Genomic DNA, 26850 nt, shown 5'->3' with positions numbered 1-26850 from the left:
ACTAAAAGGGAATGGCAGTTAATCCGCTCCAGCACGGCTGTCATGGTGAAGCAAGCATTGAAGAACGAGAGCCAATATATTCCCCCGTAAGCCATGTACACTCCTGGGGAGCGAGTGTGGCTTCAGAGGGCTTTGTCCACCACTGGAACTCTCTTTTTTTCTCCTTCAATTCAAGTTGCATTTTCACTCGCACACAGATTGAAATGTTTGCACATCTGATATGAATATGTTGGTGTTTAGTAATTTACACCAGATGGGATGGTACCATGCTATTCAGTGTTTCCTTGACAATAAAGTAAATTGTTTTGGGGTAAGCACAACAAGGAGATTTCCTGAAAACAATTATTAGGAATGCATTTAGAATACACAAGACAGCAACATATTTATGTGATTTTCTTCTTTAAAATGCCAAGAAATGGATAAAATACTTAGAAAGAAAAGCTAAGGGCAGCTGAACTGGCTTCAATGAATATCACCAAACAGAATGTGTACTGGGCCATGGCAACCCCCAATTTCTTCCATTAAAGTGTAACTTATCACCCGGTTGGTCTGATTTATCACTAACCCCATATGTTAAGGGAATATTCCTGCTTACTCTGTGGCTCTCTGCTTTATCATCAACACTGAATTGTTGATGCTCAGTAAGCTTTATGTTAATGAGCCTCTCACTTGCTTCTGATGCATGAGGTGCCACTTCTAGAAGAGAGGCATAGGAGGCTGCACATGTAAGGTCTCCATGTAGACTTCAAGAGTACAAAAGAGCTGACTTCCTACACAGCAGATATCTTTCTTTATGGCAACCAGATTGTTATGCTCTTTTGTCTCACAACCACATCAAAGTCAAGGTTACGACACAGATTTTTGCTCAACTCTCTTGAGTTGTCATTTTTAAGGTCCCATAAAATCATTCTGGGGTGTGTGTGTGTGTGGTGTACTTTTGTCCCATATTTCAATCTCTTTTCCAAATGCTAGTTTTCCTGCAGAACAAGACAGCTTATTTAGATGGGGGCCTTTATTACTGCTCACACTAAAAAGCACATCAGACATAAAAAACAATGATTAATATGATAATTACAATTTTTACATGCTTAAATAATTTTTTCCTCTTTGGTCTCAGCATCGGGATATCTGACTGAAACTAAAAACACAAAGTTCCTATTAATACACTGGGGGTTTTTTTTCGTGCAAGAGGCTTTCAAGATGCCCAAAATGAAATTCTTATTCCATGTTCTGAACAACTAAAAGTCTCCAAGGTGGTTTACATATTTGTTGAGAGGAATATTTGAGTCAATGCTGAGCTGGGTGTGTACTTCAGGGACTGCATATGAATCCGGAACGTAATATGCTTTGGCTCAGTCAGTGCATAGTGGGGAACTGGCACTGTTGTGGTCATGTAGGCCAGGAGAGGAGGCTACCCGGCTCTTTGGCTTTCATTCGCAGTGCCACCAGGCCCGTCGGCTTGTATTCGGTCTCAGGCCCCTCAATGGAAGGGGGCCCAAGGCCTCCTGGGAAGCTGTGGAGCGAGTAGAGGCCGTTGATACCCGGATGGTGAGAAGGATGGTGGTGATGGGGGTGGCCAGGGGATGCGGGCATGCCCATGAAGCCCTGCAGGTTGCTGTGGGGGTGGGGGTGGGGGTACGGGCTCATGCAGGACGAGGGGATAGAGTCAGCACCCAGGACACAGCCAGCACCTGAACCACCACCTCCTCCGGAGGCTGCTCCTGGCCACAGGTTGCCCTGCATCTGGAGGGGGAGCACGGGAAACATTTGGAATTTAATAGAATGAACGATGGGACACTACAAACTTAAAAAACTTGAAGACCAAAAGTTGAATTTTAAAAAGCAGGTTTGAACAGGAGTGCCAATACTGACTACTTCTACACCACATAGTAAGTCAAAGATCTGCAGTGGCTGACCTGATATGTGTCATGGCGAGGAAGAAGAGAAATATCGTATGTAGCAGCAAAGTGGTTGCGGACCTCCTGGATCTTTCCGTAGCGTTCCCGTTTCCTCCACTTGGCTCTACGATTCTGAAACCAAACCTTCCAAGAACAAAAAATGCAACAGTAAGATTTAGGAGCAAAGGGGATTGTGCTCCGATCATGTAGTCTCTGCTGCTTTGATGTATAGAATAAAAAGTTGTAAAATATGAGGTAGTTGTCCTGGAACACACCTGAACTCTGGCCTCAGTGAGCTCGGTCCTCAGGGCGAGCTGCTCCCTGGCGTACACGTCTGGGTAGTGTGTTTTCTGAAACACTTTCTCCAGCTCCTCCAGCTGAAAGGTGCTAAAGGTGGTGCGGTTACGCCGTTTCTTGTTCTTGCCTGACAAGTCGATGGAGTCAGCGATGGAGTCTCCGTGTAAAATGCTTCCCGGCTCTTTCAGTTTTCCACAGCAGTCCGTGCCAATGCCAGGATAGCCCATCGTCTTTGGAACTCCTTTCTCTCTGACTGACAGAAAGAAGACAGAAAACATTAAAAACCTAACATACAATCTATAATAAATATCAAGTCATACGCAAGTTTGAGATATCTAACAATCTACTCTCCAACAAAAATGCATTGCTTATAGGTTACAGACTGCTATTATTATTTCAAAGGTATTACTTTTGGTTATTTTCAAGTCGGGTTTTATTGGTTTTTAAATTACTTAATTATTTTAAATCAACAACTTTTGATTTTACTGATTTTACATATACATTTTTTTTTTAAATCTTATATATTTTTTAATTCATCTATCTTGTGTTTTTTTTTTTTTACCATTTGATGCTGCCTGACTCAGCAAGTCCTGAGAAATAAAAAAAATAGTAAAGTAGTAAAACATGAATAGGGATGAAGCCCTTTTGGTTAAACAGAGGTTGAATAAATAAGAGAATTTGAAGTTTTAACAGGACCCCGACAAATATAAAATAAAATACTAGCATTAACTTACAAGTAACACAGCTGAGCATGCGTACCTGTTGAACATTAAATTAACTGGTGAAAATGCAGAGAAATTTTAACAATTGAGAAACTTGTAGCATAAAGAAGGCCATCACCAAACAGGAGGATACAGAACAAACTATTTCAATATGGAAAATTCACTCTGGAATCCAAACCCTTTGTGTGGAACCACTGACTAAATGATCAACCACGCCTTTTTTAACGATAATAATTTTACCTGGAATACAGTGTTCAGATTTTACAGCCCCAACCACTATTAGGCTATTTCACACACCACTCTAAAATTCCATTTAGCAGTATATCACATCAAACATTTTGTTTGTGAGGTATCACTCAAAGTAATTAATCTCATGCTTGTTTTTATGCTTCATAATTTGATTCTCAAACTCTCTACCTTATGAGGCTTTAAACTGAGATGCCTGAGAAAATCAACAAACAATAGTTATTAAACTAAACAGTGATTAATTGAATTTACTCATACAACCCATAATAAGGCAGTTAACTCTCAGAGTTGGCTTGCTTTTTAGATTAGTTTTATCTGGAAACGTTAAGGGTGGCTTCGTAAACAGAGACAGCATTTTCCCTAAATGAGTTGTGACTGCAACATCTTTGTAAAAACATCCAAAGTAAAAAAACAAGGGTTTTGTCAGGTCACCACAAAGAAAAGATCAAAAGACTACAATCTAGACCTGTTTTGTATGTAAGGATCATGACATAACTTGTTGTGATTTTGTGCTATATGAGTAAGAATCTAGTTATTGATACAATGCTGAATTTCAAGACAAATCTACATCTGGTAAGGCACACAACTGTTCCAATTATTAAACCGAGTCTGCCCTTTTCGTTCAGCAGTGATGGGAAATGTGAAAGCACTATTTTCCTTCCTGTTAACAGACCGTGGAAAGGGCTGTTCCCTCCTGCAGTGTTTGGATGTTGTTGTCCATTTTCATTAAGTTTAGCCCTGAGCACCCAAACAAAATCACTCTCTGTCTTTCTGCAGGCACTCACTCACTGGGGGCAGCAGAGACATTACTTTGCTATTCTCCTAATTCAATATGGGGGCCCAACAGAGAGCACTTTTCATTGCAACATTAATTTCCTTGTGTCCATTAGATCCCAAGTCACACCGCAGTTCATGCTGAAAATATTCTCCGTTAAGATTGCAAACTGGGGCCGCGGGACATTGTGTAGCTTTTACCATGTCAGCCACATCCGCTCTGCCTCCATCTCCGTGTAACCAGAGATATATGTGAAATAAAGAGAAGGCAAATAGAGAATAAATTCAAAGCGTATAGGTAGGAATATCATGCTGTGAGTCGGGGGATCAATTTCATTACAGTAAAATAAAGGTGGTAAGACTTTAATTCTACTTCCGACACCTAGCTCTGTACATTAACGTTTTTATTTTGAGAGAAATAGCTCTTCAGTGTTTAAGAAAAAAATAAAGATTGATCATTTTTTATTAAGGATTTAATATATATAATAGTAACTGGTTTGAAACGTGTCCACCGTGATTTTATAGAGTATCAAAATTAATAAAAAGAAAAGAATAATAGCAGCATTTCAACCTAAGCTAAAGAGTTTACAATACGGTTGAAATAGTGAGAGTTTCATTTCATTTTATTAATTCCAGAATATAAGTAAACTTTTTTATGAGTAGCATGTTTTTGCTCGAGAAAATATGAATAATGTATCAATTACATTTAAAGATATTTTGTGTATGATATTCAAATATATGCTGGATGGTCAGCAACACATTAAATATACTGTGTTATGTTAATAGATATTTAAACAACAGTTCAATTTACCCAGTGAAAAAAGACACTAAGACTTTTTCATGGAAAAAATAGTTTGCATTACAAAGATGAAGCGACTGATTATTTAACAATTATATTCAATTAAACTTAACCATTGTTTAAAAGTGCTTTCAGTAAAAACTGATGGCACAAATAAATACTGCAAATTCAAAAAAAGGCTCAAAGTGTGAAGATGATCACAGTTGGTTTAAATGCATCATCGGGGAACCTTTCTCCAGCTGTAGACAAAACAGGAAGCCGTGTCTCCCTTTGAAGGTGCATGAACCCAACTCAAAAAAGCAAATAAAGATTAGAGACACACATGCACAATCACACACACACACACACACACACACACAAATACACAATCACACACACACATCCATTCTGCAAATGCACACATGCAAGACCAAATGAACTAACAGTAATTTTCCAACTAATTGACAAAGGAAAATCAAAAATGCTGAGCAGTTCTCTTCACACATGCACAAAGAGCATAGATGTGTGTGTAGCAGGGAAACCATACATGCCTCCCCTCAAATGTTTAAACAAAATTAAAAAGAAAAGTAATGAAAGTCCACTCTCAGCCTGCACAGCTGATTTCATTATCCAAACTAATTGTAAAAAAAAAAAAGAAAGTCTATTGGCTTTCTTTGGCAGTAACATGAATCAGGCTGCTGTATATTATTCTGGACACAGATATCACAAAGACCTTATCAGTGCTCATATCCTCTGCTGCTTTGCACAATCATCAACACCAATAAATAAAGTGAAACACCACATCATTTCTTCAGGCTTTGGTTCAACATATACAATTAATGCTTTTCTTCCCAAGACAGACATTCTTACATGCCTGAATGTCTGACAGCGTTTGAGCGCACGCCTGTGGGCAAAAGTCAACTCAAATGCATTTTACGCTACCAAAATGAGTACCTAGAAAGAATAATGAGAATAAAAGAAGAGCATCTAGGCTGAAATGCTGAAATATGGAACAGTTTTAGCAGATAGGTTGCCTAATGGCACACCCAACTAGCTGCCAGGCTGACCTTTAACCTCTTAAGCTTTAAGTCAAGGACTGTCAAATGGAGAAAAACTTGCTGACGTTTTTATCACAACGGGGCTTTCATTTGCACAGCCAGTAAAAATTAAGTAATACTCTGATGCAATCATCAGCTGTGATGAAGAATTGACTTAACATGCATAATAAACCGTCTCATACACAAATTATTAAAGAACAGATTTGTGTTATTCAATGCAAAAAAAATTATGAACATATTTATTCTTGTGGTAATTTGTTGCACACTTACCCTGTGTTAGATTAGTACTTTTCTTTTTTTCGAAATAAAAAAATAACATAAATTCACTATTTTCAGGAATTTCAGCACTGAAAAAAAACAACCCTTTTCTGTAGCTACTATAAATGCGTTTAGAGAGTCAATTGAACTAAAATCCATCTGTAGTATGGCGCAATAGTCAGTTGCCTTTTGCATGTAAATGTCTTGATACAACTTTTCGTTGGACCTACTAGTTTTTTGTCTCAAATTGATTCTCATTCAGAGACTCCAGAGTTGAGAATTGTTGCATAGTGAAATATGTAAAACTTGACATTAGAAGATGCCAGAGTGACACGTTTTGATATGTTTTTCTCTCATTACTGAAGTCACTACCCATTGTGCCAAAAACATTCGTCTTACTTACCTTCAGAGTTGTGGTCGTAAAACGCAGGCTTGCCGCTTATCGCTGTCCCCTTCTGATCCTGGTTTATACTCTCCATGAACTTGCTATGTTTGGTCGGGGAGGCGGGAGGGTTGGCCGAGGCTGCGCCGTGCGTAAAGTCCGCAGCAGTATCTCCAAACCTCCCCATGGCGGCGGCGTACAGATCCCCGCGCAGACTGAGGCGGTGAGGGAGAGGAGGAGGAGGAAGGTGTGAAGGTTTCTGCAGCTCATCACAGGGGAGAAATGAGCCGGAGCCACGGTGCTCCAGCCCCGGAGAGGTCTCTGGTGTCCTCCTGCTGCTCTGTGAAGAGAAAGGCAAACAACTGTCCGTGTCCATCTTTTACAGATCCAGCAGCAGTTTAGACAACAGCGACTGCGCGCTGATAGAGTGGACGCCTGAGTGAGAGACTTTTTTTTTCTTCTGTGTTCATGTCAAGTGGGTGGGATTTAACAGATCAGAAACAAAGACCCGTGAAACCGGGAAAGAACTGAGAGAGTGTGTGTGTGTGTGTGTGTGTGTGAGAGAGAGATAGAGATAGAGAGAGAGAGAGAGAGAGAGAGAGAGAGAGAGAGAGAGAGAGAGAGTAGAAGGGTGTGTGTGGTGTGTATTACAGCATTCAGCAGTCTGATATAATACGCCAAAAATTCAATCACGTGTGGTTTCTGTCCCTCCAATTAACCATTTAATTCCTATTTCATATATTGTTATGGGCCTAATCAGTAAATCAGGCAGGACAGGAGAAGCTGACAGCGGGAATACACGGCAATTTACGCACAAAAATACACACATAGTCACACTACCGAAATGCAGGCAGCGACTCATATTTTGATGTGCTTTTTAATGAATTTTGAGTTGATTTTGCAGTAATACATTTTAAAGAGTGGACAAACGCATTTATTTGTGTATGCCGGACAGAGACTTTCGTTCCTTATAGGCTGAACATTCCTGCATGAACAATAAAATGTTCAAGCTACTTAACAGATCCTCTTTCTTGTTTTATTCTTTAGTTTTGAAACTTTATTCAACTATAATAAGGGCGTAGCCTGTGTGTCCTCCCGCAGGTCCACCAGAAAAATATAAGGCATTGATTCACTGAGCCGACGTGTCACAGATAAAACAAAGAGGAAAAAAACTGCTTTACGCAAATGCTAAACGTTAAAAAGGCCCAGTGAAAATTAAACGGATTTTTATTTATTTAAAATGTAATGCAAAAAGCCTAAATCAAATTTAAAAAAAAACTAAGGACTGGGCTACCGACAGACGAATAGCTGAATACTTGACTATATTATATATTAGCATACTATTTAGAAACGTTTAAAGAGGGAATCAGTCATAATCGTTATTAAGCCAACAGTTTCCGCTGCTTTTATTTTTGAACGTCTGAATGAAAAAAATCATAGTTTTCGTTAAAAATGCTTCTGCATTAATCAAAGATCTAGTCAAAAAAAATGCTGTATAGAACTCTATTTCACATTGTTTTTATTTTTCCAACACCGAGAGCTAAACAAAATCAAACAAAACAATTAAACAAAAATGATCATCTTGTTTTAGCAAGCATACAATAATACCCGATCGGCAAACTTGCGAGTAAATTGACATCCCACGAAGCCAATGGCAAGCTAAAATGTCTGTTATTTATTATAAAAATAAAATACTGTACTTGATCGCTATGTCATGTCTGACATTCCGTAGGCCTATAGAGTAAATATCACTTTGCCGTTACCTCGTCGTTCAGCTTTAAACTATGTTACTGATTTCCTCTGGCTGGACTGAATGTCTTGTAGAAATGATGGAAACAGCCATCAATAGTTATATAGATCAAAACATTTCCCTGCTTGCACTGAAATATAACTTTATATTCTTAAATCTTTGTTACATTTCAATTGTATTCAATTGACCAACATTGCTGTGGAGTAAATAAAAATATGAAAGACTACTAGAAATGAATTTAAAATAAAAGCAGACCAATATGCTTCATTTATGGCAAAGACACAAGTTGAATTGTTAATTTCTTCATGCTGCTTAAAAACTGACTGATTGTCTTCAGACAGATTCAGACTCAGCATAAGATAAAAGGCATTTGAAACTGAAATGTTATCTCTGATCTGGCAAACCCCGTCTAAACACAGTGCACTTACCAGGTTCAGACGCGGCACCGCTTGCTTTGAGGACATCTCAACATCTCTCCGGATACCTGAGGCCGCAAACTGCTCAGCTGATGGACAAGTGTGTAAACATGAAATCCATTTGGGCTGAGAGGCTTCACAAGCCCCATTTGATTCCATTTCTGGCTCTGAAATATCAAGGTGTCCACAGAACACATTAGAGATCCAAATGTGAAAAAGAAGAAATGTGCAGTTTAGAGGGTATGAGAGTGACGGCTTCAAGTTTGCTCCAATTCCGGCTTGAAATGTTCAAAGTCTAACTCACATTCATGATTGAATAAAAAATAGAGGAAAACCCCCAAAACTGTTCTTGTCAAAAATAGACCAACAGGACCTGATTTCAGTTCTGTTGACAATCTTATTCATACTGTAATGTCAAGAAAAAACTACATTCCTCCCTTTATTGAGAGGCTCATAAAATAACAGTCATGAGCAAAATGGAAGTTCCAGCCTTCATGTGGACACAAATTGCTAAGATATTTCTGCCTGCATGGCAGAGGAAAAGCTCCTTTAAATTGAATATGATTAGTGACCACAGATACAAGGTCTAATGACATTTATGTGTAACATGACTTAGATTAACATGTTTGGGTCTGTAGAGCACAGAGGTTAAAAGACGACGCTGTCATGTTAATCACAACCACAGTGCCGCCTTTCACCCTCCCACACTCGGCTGTGTATTTATCTCCATAAACTTCAGCCTAGGTGTAGCGGCTAGCATTTGTCAAACTGTCTGTCTGACCACCATTAAAAAAGCTCATAATTCTGTTAAGGGCGTTTTAAGATGTACACACAGGGGGGATATGTTTCCCAAATCTCGTGACAAGCATGTCCTCTTTAGCCCGAGGCAGCAGAGCTCTCCTCAATTCACGAACCCAGCTGAGAAAATGCATTCCAGAGATGTGGGCAAGAAGAAGAACGACTACGCTGTGATCTCAGAGTCGCCGCAGGTAACACTGTTTATATGAATACTGCATTAAGTTGTAGGGGATTATGGGTATGTTATTCACAGTGGAATCAAAGTCCTCTGTGTTTAGGTCGGTGTGCTGTGGCTTGCTTGATTATACTTGAAGGGGGTCCATTCATTCATGTACTAAAAGGTCTATCTGCAGGATACAATAGTCATTAAAATCTCAGCCACATTGAAGAAAATAGAGAATCATGCTTTTTACAATAAGCACCTTATGTAAAACTAAGACTAACCTCAGGCTGAGATGTGCATTTTAGGAAAGCAGTGGTGAAAAGAAGTGAAAGAATAGCATTGACTTGTTGTCCATATCATGTCCATGCTCCCCGCAGTCCTAAACCCTTGTCCTCCAAGCCTGTCCTGGGCATGACCCTGCACAGGAAATCAGTTCAGCCTGTCAGGAGTTCCAGGTCTCCCCCTTTCCTCTCCGCCTCCGCCTCTGTGCTCTGGGCACAGACAGCATGGATAAAGGTGACCCTGCACTCTCACCGTGCACCCTGCGGCCCTCAGGCTAGAGAGCTGCTTCCACCCCTCATTCGCTCCACTACATCCTCTCTGCAGGGCTGTCAGTCTACAGTGCTGTTACACCCGCTACAGCTTACATCCTTTCTCCTCCATACACTATGTATTGGCATAGCTTGTGTGTTTATACAGACACAAGTATAAACAAATATATTCAGAGATTAGGCACAGATCAAAACTGAGTTTTGCATATATACAACATATATGTATATGTGTATACACACACATATGCATATATGTTGTATATGGTGAAAAACTTTGCATTTGTGTCAAGAGAGTAAACAAAGATCGATCCATCAACCTGCCCGAAGAACACCAACACAGCCAACAAGTTAGAATAAAGTACAACTCTGTATTTCATAGAAGCTGGCTGTCTTTGTCTGGCTATCACTGCCTGAGGCCTTTCCTCTCACGTACAGGGTGGCGATTCAACCTGAGGTTTGCATTAGAATAGGAGAAGGATAGCTAATTTAATTACCCGCCATGAATGCACAGAGATGATCCCATATGCAGAGCCAGGGCTCCTCTCAGAGGCCTCCCTCACATCCTCCAGTCTATGTCCAGAAGCTGCACAGCCAGCTGAGGATGTGATTGACAGCTGCCGACCCCAAGGTCAGCTGGCTGGAGAGGTGCATTCTGGGAAGCTGAAGCTCTACCATGGCGATGGGGGTTGAGGTTTTGAAGGGAAATGGGAAGTGGAGTCGCTGTCCTCTGTCTGACCTCTTACAAGGCGTCATAGAGCACACTGGAGCCCAGCGAGGGTTAGCAGCAAGTCAGAGTCCACAGCCACAACACACAAGAGATGAGCCACATACATATCTGTGAGGAGAAAAGACCACAGTTGCTCAAAATAGATGCTGCATGATGTGTTTTTGCCACGGTTTTTAATACGTTAATAATATTTTCAACATTCCACTGCAAGAGCATGAAGCATTAAAAAGAAAAACTTCCTCTATTCATTTCAGCAGTTGGAAGACCAATAAAGCTTCTCAATTGACCCCCTGTAGTCTGCAAACCATAGGGCCTTGATGTTTAGTGTTGTATATCACTTATAATGACAGGTCCTGCACTTGCCAATTTAAATTTTAATATAGCTTTGCCATGTTTGATTTAGCATAAAAGATGGTGAATTTCTTACTGTAGTTTTAGAAACTGAGAAAAACTTGGTTCACATTCCAAAAAACTGCTCCAAGCTTCACAGAACCAATAATAGTTACTTAAAGCTGCTAATATGAACATGATATATAAGCTGTTACTGCTACTGTTAAATATGCACATTTTTCTTAGTGAAATAAATTGAAAATTTGTTAATACAAAAAATACATGATCTACAGTAATTGCTTCATCATCATCGTCATTTGAGGGTTCCCTTTAGTCTGAGTCTGAATTTATCATAATAAATAAGAAAAAATGTTAGCAATACTTTCTAAATCAACATGTCTACATTTTACATATTGGTTGGAGGCATCTGTATTTATTGACATACTTTCACACAAGGCGATCTTATTTCTACTGTGAAGACAGGTTCTAAGATTTATTTTGAGAGGACGTGTACAGTATGTTGTAAAACATTAGGTGAAAAGGATAGAACATAAAAAGCGAGTTAGAGCTTATATAGAAATCCTAAACTATGAATGCAATTTTGCATATATGTTGGTTGCACATCGCTTTGTCTATTGTGTATTCACCTATCAAATGGCTCATTTAGTTGCTATACTCTGCACCTAAATGAGTCTTTGTTGCCCCTTAACTTTTTTTAATTGGTTACAGAGAGCTGACTAAGGAAGCTTTCGCGGCACAGTAGCTTAAAGAGAAAGGCAATGTGTGTTACTGTGTCCTAGTGTGTGTGTGTGTGTGTGTGTGTGTGTGTGTGTGTGTGTGTGTGTGTGTGTGTGTGTGTGTGTGTGTGTATTTGTGTGTGTGTTTGCGTGTGTGGGGAACACCGGGTTATGAAAGCTCAGTCTGTCGTGATAAATGCGTCTCTCCTCTGACTGGCCCTTAATGAAGGACAGACCGATACAGCCTTGCTCCTTACTCACAATCTCCAGGAATCCGTAAACATGCACCTTAGCAGAACCATCTGGATGTATCAGCTCAGCTAGGCCCCGATACTGAACACACGCCAGAGCCAAAAATAAATAATCCCTCTGTGTTTTACACATAGGTTTTACAGGGGACGGGGGACAGCTGACGCCAAGGCCCTGATTCGGTAACGCATGCGTAATGGAGCCGTCTAAACATTGCCTGTAATTTCCGTTAAAACAAACTGAAGTCGTTGGTTAGGTAACTATTAACAGATGTGCTTAAATGTAAATTGTATTATTATTATTATTATTATCAGAATTCATAGCTCTTTCAAAATCCTGCTTTCATCCTCTATCGTCTCCACCCTGTTATAGACTCAGAATGGGCTGCGTAATTCAAATAAAAGTAAGCTAGGAATAATCTTAGTTATTGACTCTATAAAAAACACTAGATTTAAAATGGACAATAAACCATATTCCCTGGAGTTTTAAACGTACTCTGCATTTCTTGTGATCATATACCGTCTGCTTCCCAGTTTTTTTGGACTGGCGAATTATTTGCCTATACATTTAAAGAAATAGATTGGTGTATTTCTGACTGATTTCATTACCTCCATAACATTGAGGGGAAAATAAGCTAATAGAACGAGCTAAACGCAGGACAAATTGGGACACTTTAGTGGTGAATATAAGCTAGACAGCTGATGTTGTTTTTTTGCTCATGACTCAGGTTCTGGCGATAAAGAGTGCAGACTGACAATCACGGGAATTTCATTATCCAGAGCCAGAGGACAGGAACCTCCTCGGGTCCTCGTGCCCTGTCCTGTCCTGCCTTGTCCTGCCGTCCTGAAGGTTTCCGCCGAGAAGATTAAAAGTTTCTCGAGAAGAGGGCTCGAGACAAGAAGCACCTGTGTTCACCCTGGAAAAAATGTGATGCCCACCTGCAAGAGTGCTGGATACCCGACTTGGACTATTCAAAAAAGTAGGGTAAATTTAATGGAAGAAGAAGAAGAAAGTAAATCAATGTAACCCAATGATACCCTATAGGAAATTTGAATTAGATGTAGCACTCATTTATACATAGGGCCACTAATCAAACGTGCAGCATCCAAATAAGAAACCTAGCCTAGCCTAACCTTGGCTATAGTTTTATTGGAATAACGCGTAATTGGAAAGTCACTTGAATACTTTCTGTTTAATGTGATATTTGAAGCTAATAATTTTTGTTTGATTTAATAAACAACAATACTCTAATAGGCCTACATATGATTAATAATTGGGTGCTGAAACTGTGCGTAAAAAAAAACGTATATGCGTAAAAACATCTTAGCGTAAAAGTCAGACCAGTAGAACACGTTTGAGCTCTTTCCCCGATACTCTCTTTTTCCTTCAAATAGCCTTCATCGCATTTCATGCATATTATTTGAATTTAATAATTGTATTTTATTTTCTGTCTTATTCAAAACCTTTGACATATCTAAGGTAGGCTATAGGTATTGTGTTATTATTTGGTAGATTAGTCTTAATTTGGTTTTTTTTTCATTAGTGATAGAAAGAAACATATTTTCTAATGAGAATGCAAAGCTAAAACAAAATACCCATGACACCTCGGTGTCCTATGCCTACTGAATAAAACAAATATGAAAAACAAATATTTTATAACATGGTAATGCAATCTATTAAGAAAAGATTCGTAAAGGCTGACTGATTGATTGTTAAAGCGCAGTTCCGACTTAATTGAGTGATTATATTAGCATGAACTGTAAATTGGAAAAAATTAGGCCTACACTGTTTTTTATTTCGTCTGTGCTAGAGATAATATAATGTTATTGATGGGCCCTATTTCTTCTAAACGAAAGACAAGAAAAGTTAGTTTTTTCCGATCTGTGTACACAAAAACATTTGAGATGTTATTATCAACAGCATCGCAAAAATCTAGGCCTGTACCCGCTGTTTTACAACGTAGGGTCAATTTTAACACCACTTTTACCCTCTGAAAATTAATGACGGGGCATATATCATTTTCATTATAGCAACTGTTATGTATTGTTGACTTGGTTAAATGCAAATATGTTTTTTGATTGTAAAAACGCCCGCTCTTGCAAGAAGGACCCAGTTTTATTGAGATATGAGGCATGGATTGTCTTATGTACGTTAGAATATGTGACAGTCTGTATTATTTCTTTGGAATTATAAAGGACAGACTCTCTCTCTCTCTCTCTCTCTCTCTCTCTCTCTCTCTCTCTCTCTCTCTCTCTCTCTCTCTCTCTCTTTCACACACACACACACACACACACACACACACACACACACACACACACACACACACAGGTCCAGACAGGACCTGCGGCTTTGGCAGCGGCCTCCGTCTCCAGCGCACCGGAGCTCTCCGGTAGCCTTCCAGCTTTCTCATATTTTTGGAAGAAACCTGTCCACTGAAATCTGGATAAACACTTTAGAAATCCGCGGAAGAGCAACAGGCTTTGCATTTTTTTGCTCCTTGCTGTAAAGCAGCCGCCTTTTTAAGTGTGATGAGGGAGGGAATGACGGGCGTAAAAATTATGACCGAGTTAACGCGATCATTTGTCTCTTGGTATCTGTGATGTCAGGAGGGTTTGCTTTCCTATAATGTTCAATAGTTTTCACAAATTAGAGAAGGTGATAGATAGATAGATAGATAGATAGATAGATAGATAGATAGATAGATAGACAGACAGACAGACAGACAGACAGACAGACAGACAGACAGACAGACAGATTTTCCTTCAATAGGTTGTCATTGAACTCAAGCAAGCCATGGCTCGCCAACATTTTCAACACACTGATCAAAAACAGCTCTCTTACATTGTTTATTCATATTTTCTTTTACTCATTGAACAATTCAAGGGCCAAGTCCAACAGTGTGTTCTCATTTTCAAAGACATTCTGCTCACAGAGCTGAAATACAAACCCAAAAACTGAGAAGTAAGCAAAACAAATTGCTTAAACACAGCATCAAATGTAACATGTCAAAAGTAGCAATGATTTTAGCAATTAGAATGTTTCCTTTGCAGAAACACAAATATAAGCATATTATAACACATTAGAACCTGTTCCCATTAGTTGTACTGATGTACTGATCAACAAAATCTTAAAGTATCTGTGAAATATAGGAGCAGAGATCTTTGTCTGAGAGGATCAATTCTATCTGCTGAATGCCAAACCCCTGGTGAAGAGCAGTCCTTTGTTCCTGGCCAATCAGATACAGCTGTACAAGCCAAACTCTGCAGGGATAGCTAGGGTCATCCTCTCAGCGGATGCTCTGGCCCATCCTGCTACTGATGCCCTCAGGGCCTGCATGGGCACAAAGCACGACCCCCCAAACAGCCACCCAGGCACTGGTCATAATGCCCTCCTTCACCCGCAGCTCAGTGCGGATAGAAACGATGGCTAGAGCGTTGTTTCGGCTCTGAGTCTTCCTCAGCTTTTCAGGTTATTTTGTTGTTTAGAAAAAAGTTGCAGCTACACAATCTATGAGTATAAACATAGTCACAGAATGCTATTGTCTACTGTTTGTGCAGTCACTCAGCATTTTTTTTGACGTTTTGATCACTCTGTATGTTCTGCAATAACCTAATCTTCTTGTGAAAGGTGTCACGCAACTGAAACTTATTTTCTTATCAAAGGAGCTCAAGCAGAAGATGAGGCCTGAAAATTAAAGAAACTCTGACACATCTGAATGAGGCTGTCGCAGCTCCGCTGGGGAAGAAACAGAGCTGCAGAACGAATCAGACTGAGTGGAGTTCCACCAAGAGGGGACATGTGAGATTTCTGCCTGTTTAGAAAGAGAAAGAGCAAACGACCTTGGGGGCAGAAGTGGCTGGATAGAAAATAAACTGTTTGGAATTACTCTGCACATTGAGGAATAGAAAGCAGCTGCAAAAATGTGAACTTACTCCGTTGATTTCTGTGTGATTTGGAAAAGCTTTCAGCAGGCACATCACACCAACCTCTGGGCTCAGAGAATTGTAATGTTTTCAACATGTCTCGGCTTTTTAAAAGAGATAAGTTGCATTGCTGGAGGTGGAAATTAAACTAAAACTTTTTTTCCTTTTGCATTAGCTTGTAGGGAGCAACCCCTGCAGCAGAGTAAAGAGCTGAATGAGATGATTGGAGGTATGTGACAATTGATCAGCCAAGTTTAAAGGATTTAGATAATGATTATTAAAGCTGCAGCAGGCGACCAGGATTTGAGCTGTCCAGTAAACGACACGCTGGAGACCCTGTCTGCACCAAGTTTCAGAAAATCTAATTTATGGCCACTTTGCGGCAGCTGGATTTGCACTTCCGACCAGGGGATACCATTACCAAACAGCATTGCTGATGGATATGCAGGAGTCAGGGCCCTCTTGCTCTCACTCTCTTGCCTTTTTGCAGCTCACAAATATACTGTATATTAACCAAAACATGCACATGCTTACACAGCAGAACAGCTGCATACTCAACTGTAAAACATGTAACTCAACCATTTTTGTTTGCATACTACCCACTTTTTGATTCATGGGGGCACATCTTACTTTCTCTGTTGCACACCTTATTTGGGTGTTTTTGAAAAGAGCGAGTATATATTGGCTTAAGTGGTATTTTGGAACCAAATTAACCAAAATGCTAAAGTAATAATCTCTAATTCCACTTCAGTCTGATGCTGCTGCGCTGACCATAAATTGGAGTCTGACTTTGAGGTTTGTAATGAACCAGAAAATACATAGATTTTGACAAATTCTACAACCTGTTTGTCTTTTCTGGTTCATTCTTCAAGAAGCTGACATGTGACATCACTGGGTACTCCTGTTTTTGTGTCCATCCATCAGAAACAATAGCAGAGTAAATTTGTCTCAGGACAGGGAAATCAGTTTTGATGTCTGAAATTCAGTGGTCTATCCCGGTTAGGTTTTCAGCCCTGCTGTGGAAAGTCTACTCGGCAGCAACCAGGATTTGTTCCCCAAGAGCCTTAATTCACTGACTTGGCAAAAGAGTATAACTGTGCCGCAACCTGGATGGGGGAAATAAAGCCAAAGCTGAGCAATCACAGTAGATCTGTCTCTGCCTGACAGTGTGCACTATCCTTCTCAATCTTAAGCCTCTGCACTCTCACTTTCTAAAGCTCTTATAAAAAGGGTGTCTAAGATTACAAAAACATTTAGAAATCAGATACCCAGGCTAAGACAAGACAAGACAGTTGACATTCCCAGCCTCAGATTTCACATGTTTTTGCAACAACTTAACTCAAATCCCTGTCAACTAAAAGGCAACAGAGAAATGTTTGTTGCTGATCTAAATCATCATTCACAGTTTAATCATCAATTTCATGGACACTCATTGCCACAGAAACCTTCTTTGTGTGATGATTTGTTTGTAACAAGCTAGTTTTATGACATACTGTATGTGTGAAGTGATCTGTCAGTGGAAGTGACCACGGTCCTCTGCGTTTGGAGACCTGACAGTGAACTTTGAAAAGGCCGGCCACCTCCCAGACCACTTCCCCTTCAGACTCTAGCCTCCATTATCCATCTGTAGCCTGGGGACCAATCACCCCGGCTGCCCTCTCTGTCTCTCTTTTTCCCCTTTCTCCTTCTCTTTCCCTCTCCCTTTCATTCGCTCTTCCTCTATCTCGTTTCGCTCTCTCCAGGCTCTGCTTTCAAGAGCTCCCTGTGTCACCAGACTGATTAAAACAAACATTGACCCTATTTTGGTATCTAATCCAATTGTGCTCTTTTTTCTTCTCACCGGCCCTGGAGCACGCAGAGTATTAGGTGTCCCCCACCCCTCCTGTGACTGATCTTAGATTTCAAACACTCAGGAAAATCACATATGGTGTGTAAGAGTAAATAAAGTATTATTAAACTCCCCTTTAACTCTCATATAAACACCATATAGCATTCAATATAATTTTGAGTTATAATGATGAACAAAATGAAGCTTATATCCTGGCCTCTTTGATGCCTGTTTGCTTGTTGTAGTTTAGGTCTTAAGGGTAAAGGAATGAAAGTGCGTGTCTCAGGGAGCTAACCCTGCTTTGTGAGGATGCCAACTGGGGGGTTATTGAGAGAAGACTGCTGTTTATTGTTTTATTAACAAGGGCATGTTGGCCTCACCGGGTCAGAGCGTTACCTTTGACCCTAAGCAAAAAGACTAGAGAGCAGCAGCCTTTATGTATCAAACAACAGAGCTTATTGAAGTCTGTGTGTGTCCTCATTTTGATAAAAAAGTGTTATTTTTTTGTTTAAGACAGATTTTTTACAGCCTTACTTTTAAGACTTGCTGCAGTGTTTTAATTGCTTCGTGAAGGTTATTGCTGTTTTATTAGGGAAGATAGAAAATATTTTCTGCACATATATGTAGTGTGACTTAAGAGGCTTCAATTAATTTTACACTTATTATTGTAGTGGTGGGAATAACAGGGAACTAACAAAACAATATGATACGATGCAATGCGATTCGATACGATGCGCTGCGATACGGAACAATATAATATCCGATACATGGCCCATAATAACAATAATATCACCATACCACTGTATTGTGATTCTGTAATACTAGAAAACTTGAATGCAATCACATAATGGTACGTTATGTCATCCATTTAACTGGAGAATACAGAATGTCCCTAAAAGGTAAATTACAAGATAAATGTTATTGTGGTGGTGACGCAGTGCAGTCAAATTTGAAGGAATGCTGTTTAGAGAGCTTTATTATATGAGGAAAAATATTGATAATTGGTGCAAATCATACAATAACTATATAGTATAACTCAGATATTTTGTGCCACCTAGTGTTGTAGTCACCAAACTTTGATTCTGACTGATTCTACCGGCATGTCAGAAAATGTAAATTATCAACAAAATTACAGCGATATGTGTTGTGGGTAAATGTGCACCAAGCTTCTCCTAAAGGGGAGACACACTCATTGATTCTCCTGCAGTAGGATCACAGCAGGTTTCTAATAAACTCATAAAAATACTTGCAAAAAAACAGCAGTTAATCAGACCTTTAATTTACCAAACATCTTGAGGCACATTAGTGGCTAGCATTTCCATTAGCTTGCTAACAGTTCTGCAATCAGGAGCGCAAGTAGATTAACTCTTTTATTTCCAGAACAATTTTGTGTTCATCCTGGATGTGCCTGTTAAGATTGAGTTTGTGCCTGTCTTCTCCTCAGTGGTTCTTGTTCATAATGTACATGTTGCAAAGCTCTTGCTGCTTTACTGTAAAATGTTTGTGGCGTCTCTAGAAAACCTGGCAGGAACTGTTGCTGGGCATGAAATGCAGATGAACACATGCAACAGCCTGTGCTCAATACTGAATATATTTTAGGGCCTCAAACTTAAAAACTAACAAAAACAATACAACAGTCTTTTATTAATAAAAAGTTAAGGACTCGAGTCTGAGTCCTGGGCTCGAGCCCTACAACAATGGACCCAGTCCTGATCTATTGTAACCAGTGTTATTTTTTTGTCTGACAGGCTAACCGCAATGCCGCAATAGTTGCAGAGAAACTGCTGATATCCATAGACAGTATAAAATCATGGGCAGCATATTACCTACCCTGAGTGAAGCCTAAACTCTTAGAGTTCTCCCTGGCTGCTATACGTCTTTGAGTCCACCGCCATTATAACGAAACATGGGTCAAACTAGAGAATTGAAATACATGTCAAACAAGTATTTCTCAAACATGCTTTATCAAAAGCAATTACTTCCTATCATGTTGAGTGATGTGCTAGTGTTCATTTTGTCTTAGAAGTTTAGTTTTACTTCTTTGATGTGACATCATGATTGACAGCTCTGTTGACAAATGTGGGCTCCTGCAACATGAGTAGAGTACAGGAGGAACGGGCAGAGAAAACGTAACAAACATTTATGCAAGAGTCATTGAACTGTCCATAACCATGAGTGTCTGCTTCAAATTAAAAAAAAACAGTGGTTCTGCAGTGGTTTGTACAGACCTGAGGGATCTTTGATGTTTTATCTGTAACTGAAATGTGTGTTTTGGTTAGAGAAAGGGGTGACTGTGACGTCAGCTCTGCAGCTCCACCAGCCATGTAGCCTCTGTGCATACCTTGAATCCAGCACCACAATATGTCAGTGCCCATTGAGGCATTATTTTGGCTTCACTTCTCACAATAGAAGGAGATGGAGATGCACTGTCCAATTGTTGAATCAGATATAAATTTGTTTGACCATCTAGTCTACTTTCTATGAGACACAAAATGTGCCTTTACAGTCAGCTGCAGCATTCAGTGAAGTGTCAAATGAATCACATTTATAAAGGTGATGACATCTTGGGTTTGGCATGAGACAACAGTAAAACATACAGGTTGTGTTTCTGAACCATCTAAAGTAAGCCCAACTGTTATGAGTAGGGACTTTCAAGCTTTGAACCAAGAGTCATCATCCGTTTGTCACATCTCTTGACATTAATAATACCATCTAGTGGTGATCAGCTGTCATGTCATGCAGAATGTAAGGTCTGGCACTTTTGTCCACCAACATTAATTAATGAAAAGTGAGTACTAATGTTCACCACTGGTCTCTGTCATATGGTTATGACTTTTATGATATATATGACTGGAGACATTCCAGTATACAGTATAGTTTAAGTAGTTGCAATAAAAAACTGTAATCATATAATCACATTTAGAAAATGGCGATTTAACTAAGTAAATTTAATCATGTGCTCAGGTAGTTGTTCTTTATCTCGTAAATATATCAGATATATGCTGACTGATGAAACGCTACTATCAAAATCTTGTTGATGACTTTCCTCCTAAAGTTGGCACATATAGAGCTGGGAGTGTAATAACTTCATACAGCCAGACAAACAGCCTGTCAAACAGGCACCTTCAATGTATAAAAACCAGCTTTGATTATCAGCACAAACTCTTTTGTGGACCTTGTGAGTTATGGCCAATTACTTTTACCCTCTTATTATAATCATTTGTTTTTCCTACTGTCACGAGCAAGGCCTTGGAGTTGCTATTACCTAAGACTTCAGTAGGCGAATACAGGTCAAAATATATGGCGATAATCATTCCCACTAATGGCTGTGCAGCTCAGAGCAAAGGCAGTTTTTTTAAGAGCCCAGAACTGTACATCAAACCCAGAGACTAGCCACATTTTATGACCAGGTCATTTCACCTTTTACTCTGTTGTTTATGGTTTTAATGGCAGACTGTTGCCAGCTTTCATGGCAGCAGTGGCTGATTTTAACTCAGGCAACATGCGGCTGACCCTAAAGTTTAGCATTTTTACAGCAAGAATGACACTCTTGCTAACTCATTTGGACCATCCTGTCAAGGAAACAGCTAGTAAAATGCATGTTAATGTACAGAGGACTGCTCCTGCTGTTACTATCTTTGCTTTTAATCCCCTGGAACACTTTATTGTTACAAAAAGGGAACACTGCAAAAGAGACATCAAGCTTTTGTCACCCTGTATTCAATCAATAATGAAACAGGGTGTGGAGAAAACAGGAAATTAAATGAGAGTGAGCTGAAAGGGAGGTTACAGAGACAATCGATGGCGGCCACAGAGCAACGACAGAGATGAGGTCGTTTGTCTCCAGGAGCGAGGGACCAAGAGAGAGAGAAGAGGAGGTGTACAGACAGAGCTGCCTGCTGATGGAGCTGGCATCCAGCCAGACTCTGTATGAGGGCGTCTGAACAACAGCAGAATTTATCACAGTGACTGCCGGCCTTGTTACTGATGAAGACACAAATCTGAACATGAGGAGGGAACCAGGGCAGAGCAGCTTTATCAGCCATACTGTTAACTGCAGCTTAGACCTAGCACACAATGAATAAGTCACATCCATTAGCATATGCATACACATCTATGCTTCTAACTTAGATGAATGGATCATAAACAAGCCCCTATTTCTCTATCATTTGAAATGGGAATATATTTAGAGATTCTCTGAATAACTACCAACTTGCTTCCTTTCAACTCACAGATCCAAGCTTCCAGACTCACTCTGAAGATTGTTTGCTATTTTTTCCTGCAGTTCCCCTTGTCAACAAAGGCCTGTTTCTGAGATACAGTGTTTCTGTCATCCCAGAATAATTCATAACAGACATTCAAGCATGGCGTGGTACTCTGCAGAGCCAGGCAGTTTCAAACAACATATTATGCATCTTTTTTTTTGTCTTTGATGAATATCAACACCACACTTACATGCCATATCCTCTTACATTCATTGATTTACTTTGTTTTTTCTTTGTCCTTTTATTCCTTATCCATAATCTATAGCTCTGTGGATCTTAAAAGGAGGCTTTTATTTCTCCATGTGCAATGCTGATGGTACACAAAAGTTGTGCCTGGTGTCGTGGTTGCCACTCCCTGCTGCAGCCCAGATGGCATTAAGCCCTTTCTTTCCCTCCCTCCCTTCCTGCCTCGGCAGCAAAGGTCTCAGCAGTCTGCCTCGACAGCCGGAGACGAGACGGAGGGAGGAAAAAGGATTAGCATGCTAATCGCTCTGAGACATGCTTGTGCAAACCTGTAGAAAGTGGCTAATCAATATTTATCATTTACTCATCTCGTAGAACAACACTCTAACAAACACCGTTCAACAGAGCAATGTGACCAAGTAAACATATTTCATAATGTAATATCAATGAGGCAGGTTTCTCTTGTCCTTTTATTTATTCCTGTTTCACACTGCAGTCATACAAAGATACTAACTTATTTTAAACTGGAGCCATTTCATTGCACATTGGTGTTTCACTTCATGTTTTGGGATTACTATTTTGACCACTGTGTGGTGCTGCTACAACTTTAACCAGTAGAGGGCACAACAACATCATAGTGGATTTACAAGAGTCTTTTGCATGTATCCCTTTCAGGGTAACAGTACACCCAGTATCTGTTTTATTAGGCACATCCTTTAACTCTAATGCAATCCAACAGACTAACCGAGCCACAGATTATATCTTTACTAAGTCAGTAATGTTCAGTTTCACTGACACTGTTGAAAATAGGTTTGTTCATATGTGTATTATCAGCTTTGTACTTGAAAGATGTGTTTAACTGGACTTTATTCTTTTCAGAATTTTTTCTCAAAAGAAATCACTCAGGACAAACACACCAAATAACATACAGCCAAATTAGGACCTTGAGGAAGTTGTCTCAAAACTGTAAATTACATGTAGTACAATATAAAGCATGGTTGTTGCAATGGATCACATTTAATTAGATAGGTTCATCTGATGATTTGGTTAGGTAGCGTATTTAAATTATGCATAGGCTCAACATTGATATTCAAGTGTACTATAAGTCCCAGGTCACCTGACATTACAAACAGCATTAGTGTTGATAGAGCCTGTTGATAGTGACTTTTCCATAAAAGCAGAATCATACCTAGATCTGTTATGAAAAAAAAACTTGCAAAGATGTAGTGATGCTGTTTAATTACAAAACATTTTGCCTTGATACTATAAAAGATGGAAAAACTAAAGTTTTACTGTTTTTCTTTGTTTAAGCCAGTTTAGTTATGGCACTTCAGTCCCTGCAGAGTGCTGGATGAGTTACTGTAGGCAGAGGAACATTAGTCACTGTAGTGTATTTGTGAGCATTGGCCTTTCAGTCGTAAAGGTCCATTAGACGTTCATCCATAAATAAAGAAGCCTCCGGGCAGGTTGTCTTTAAGAATGAGGACTCTGTGTTTAATGTTATCCTACACTGGATTGATATGGTCTGTTGGGTTGATTAAATTTCAATGAGGATCCATTTTGGTATCAGTACAGTGTGGGTTAAATTTGAATAACATGATGTTCAGTGGAACTGCTTTGGTAAAACATGGATTTTAGAGAGAAATGACAAAGATGGAACTCATGACATCCCTTACCCTTAATCGCACTGCAACATCTGCTGAAGTCGAGGCTCGTTCACCAGCAGGAAGATTAGCTATAAAGCTGTACATAACATTTTATTTAAACATTTATTTATACAGGTTATCAGATTGAGACACCGGCCCTATTTTCTAAAGAGATTTTGAATGCACACCCACAACACACATAGACAGAAAGCATGTTCTGATGGTCCTCAGGGAGTTCAGATTTGTGACATAATGCAACAGAAAGGGTCACTGAAGCCAGAATGACATTTTGTTCACTGTCTTTTAGGTTGTTGCATAAAAGATGATGTGTGTTCTGTTTCTTTATGTGCTGTGTTGTCCTCCTGGCACCAGTAGCAGTGGATTAGTCATCACGAGGTGGCAGAGAAGTGTCCACAGTTTGAAGAGGATTTTTCACAGGCCCCTGAATGGGTCAGTCGGGTCTGGTATATCATGTCTGGGAAATAGCCTCCTGGTCAGAAAATGAAATATTACTGCACTGCTGAGATGTGTGTACCCTAATTTGCTTTAGCCAGTCTCATATCAGAACTACAGCAACAATCTTTGTCAACTCAAATTTGTATCTAATTGAAGACACACCCCCAAGCTTCCATGTTATCTTTAACTTGCATTTACAGTATGGTTGTTTATTAGCAACTTTGTCCTATTTTAGGAAACCATATGTTATAAATGTTTCTATGTGGCTTAAGGGCACTGACACTGCACTTTTAAAAAACTGAGTTTCAGCAGACAATCAGGACTGTTCTGTTTTAAAACTTACAGACCTTAGGGTCATATTTCATATAAATGTTAACAAACTGCTTATTATCAGGCTTCAAAATTGTGTTGGTACCCTGGACACAACTCTGGTGGTTGGTTCAAAACATACCAGGAAAAATTGGTTTTTAGGATAGTATGAGGAATACTGTTTCCTCATTGGCCCCTCAGGGCTACGGTGCATACTGGGCTCTTTTTTTTGGGCTCCTCTTATCTCTGCTTCAATTTGGTCCCCTCATGAGTTAGCATGGCATTTTATTTCATGCTTTGCGGATGACACCATGCTATGTCTTCTGGGACAGCTCTTACTCTTAGTGCAGCAGCTGTTTGACTTCTTCCATGATGAGTAAAGTCCAGAGGTTGATAATGTTTCCAAAGTTTTGGGGAACATCAAATTACCCAATACTTCAGATCTTCCCTTCCCCTTTCAAAGACATCCAAAGATCAGCCAAAAGCCAATCCTCTCTTTTCCATTAAAAAAACCACATAAATTGCATTTACCATGTGTGTTTAACTTTGTTTTATTAGTTTTAAATTAACCATATTTTCCATGTTGACTGTTCCAGCATTGTTTGTATTACCTGTTTATATAGTTTCTTTGCCTTAATTTGTAAAACACTTTGGAAAGCTCACACTGTTTTATTACTTTGTTTTGTCTTATTTACAGACGTATTTTTCTTTTTACAGGATTTGCATTAAGGCGAGGAACAACAGCTCCGACTTAATTGTTTTCCATAAGGGAAAACTGACTCATGCTCATTAGAGCCAACAAGGCCCAATAGGTTTTCATTATGCATGATAAGGATGGATGCACATTGATGTATGAACTAGCGGGAAGTCTTTGCTGTTTGCGTATTTTCTTTCATTGTACAGCAGCAGGGCTCTGAGCAGCCATCTGCTGCACTGGAGAGCCGAACGAGGAGGACCAGTGTTCACCAAAGCCTACATCTAGGACTTGAACCCTCTCTAAGCCTTCATTGAAACCATGACCTTTACACAGTTTGAAAAAGAACAATGTATTGTTTAAGTGGCTGGTGAAAGCATGGAAAATTAATTTCACAGGCCGTTGACTTTGTTGCCAGAAAATAAAAAAATCTGATTTGTTTCCACCTTTAGTTCAGCAATAACATAACCATTAGACTTCAGTAATGATTGCTCAAAGGGCACTCCAGTACTTTTGCATCACATCTTCGCGAGACTAAGGAACGATTAGTGATGAGGTATATACTAGATGAAACTACAGGGGACAAGGTACTAATGCAGAAATTTGGCATCAGAGGTTTGCATGCACTGTTTATTCTCTTTTAGAACAAGCCCTCATTATGAAAAAAATCATTACCAAAGAATTCTGCCACCCACTATGAAACAACCTCAATACTTTGGATTGTACTATAGAACAGATATAATGAGAGGCTGTCAATGTAAGCAGTTTCATATCATCTGTGCAGATGAAGTTTGTGCTGAAGTTTGAGTATGTGATTGATGAAATGCCGACTCGCTAAGAAAGTCTGGTGGCAGCTTTTAAATTAATTCTATTTTTGCTTCAAGAGATCTCACATCAACTGTAACTGCTTGTAGCTGAAAAAGCCCTGCTGCAGGGAACTCACTTTCTCCATGGAGGTTCAATTTACGTCCAACAGTTTTTAGTAATGATGATAATAAGAATGTTAAAATGAGATTAATATATTCAATTTTATTGTATTTTTATAGCACATCCTACAAATGTAATTTAAAGTGCTAACGAGATATAAACAAACAACCACAAAACAAACAATTCATTTTAAAAAATGTGATAGAGGCAACACATTAAAACAATGACCTTGCATTAACCCATATAACACACACACATATACATTAAAGTACAGGCATTAAGGTCCCCAACCTATTCCTTCCAGAGCACAGACACACAGGATCATACACCCATTCACACACACACACACACACACACACACACACACACACACACACACACACACACACACACACACACACACACACACACACACAAAGACAAACTAACCACCAAAGGCACAAGAGAAAAAGCAATGTTATAAGATCTCTCTTATAAGTACTTCA

General features: G+C 39.5%; 1 protein-coding gene and 1 long non-coding RNA gene across 5 annotated transcripts; one reads left to right on the top strand and one right to left on the bottom strand.

Moving 5' to 3' along the window:
• Positions 1 to 994: 994 nt before the first annotated feature.
• Positions 995 to 12312, bottom strand: alx3 (ALX homeobox 3). Of its 2 annotated transcripts, none has more exons than XM_034694965.1 (7): positions 12143 to 12312; positions 10586 to 10926; positions 8592 to 8746; positions 6435 to 6753; positions 2174 to 2448; positions 1917 to 2042; positions 995 to 1743 (listed from the first exon to the last, which is right to left on the bottom strand). In XM_034694965.1, the coding sequence occupies exons 2-7, from the start codon at positions 10590 to 10592 to the stop codon at positions 1390 to 1392; spliced, it is 1236 nt and encodes a 411-aa protein (XP_034550856.1). In that variant the 5' UTR covers positions 10593 to 10926; positions 12143 to 12312; the 3' UTR covers positions 995 to 1389. The 2 variants fall into 2 exon arrangements, with proteins under 2 accessions (XP_034550856.1, XP_034550855.1); XM_034694964.1 differs by having other exon boundaries at positions 12147 to 12312.
• On the top strand, positions 12307 to 17204 carry LOC117820993. 3 transcript variants are annotated; one of them, XR_004632895.1, is made up of 3 exons: positions 12307 to 12390; positions 12862 to 13113; positions 15797 to 17204. It is a non-coding gene; the product is annotated as an uncharacterized LOC117820993 (long non-coding RNA). The 3 variants fall into 3 exon arrangements; XR_004632894.1 differs by lacking the exon at positions 12307 to 12390 and adding an exon at positions 12457 to 12537; XR_004632893.1 differs by lacking the exon at positions 12307 to 12390 and having other exon boundaries at positions 12738 to 13113.
• Positions 17205 to 26850: the final 9646 nt, after the last annotated feature.

The sequence above is a fragment of the Notolabrus celidotus genome, chromosome 11 (genome assembly GCF_009762535.1).
Source record: "Notolabrus celidotus isolate fNotCel1 chromosome 11, fNotCel1.pri, whole genome shotgun sequence".
In the NCBI taxonomy this organism is placed as follows: Eukaryota; Metazoa; Chordata; class Actinopteri; order Labriformes; family Labridae; genus Notolabrus; species Notolabrus celidotus.
Note: the sequence above shows the minus strand (reverse complement) of the source record. Positions and strands in the feature narration are given on the sequence as shown.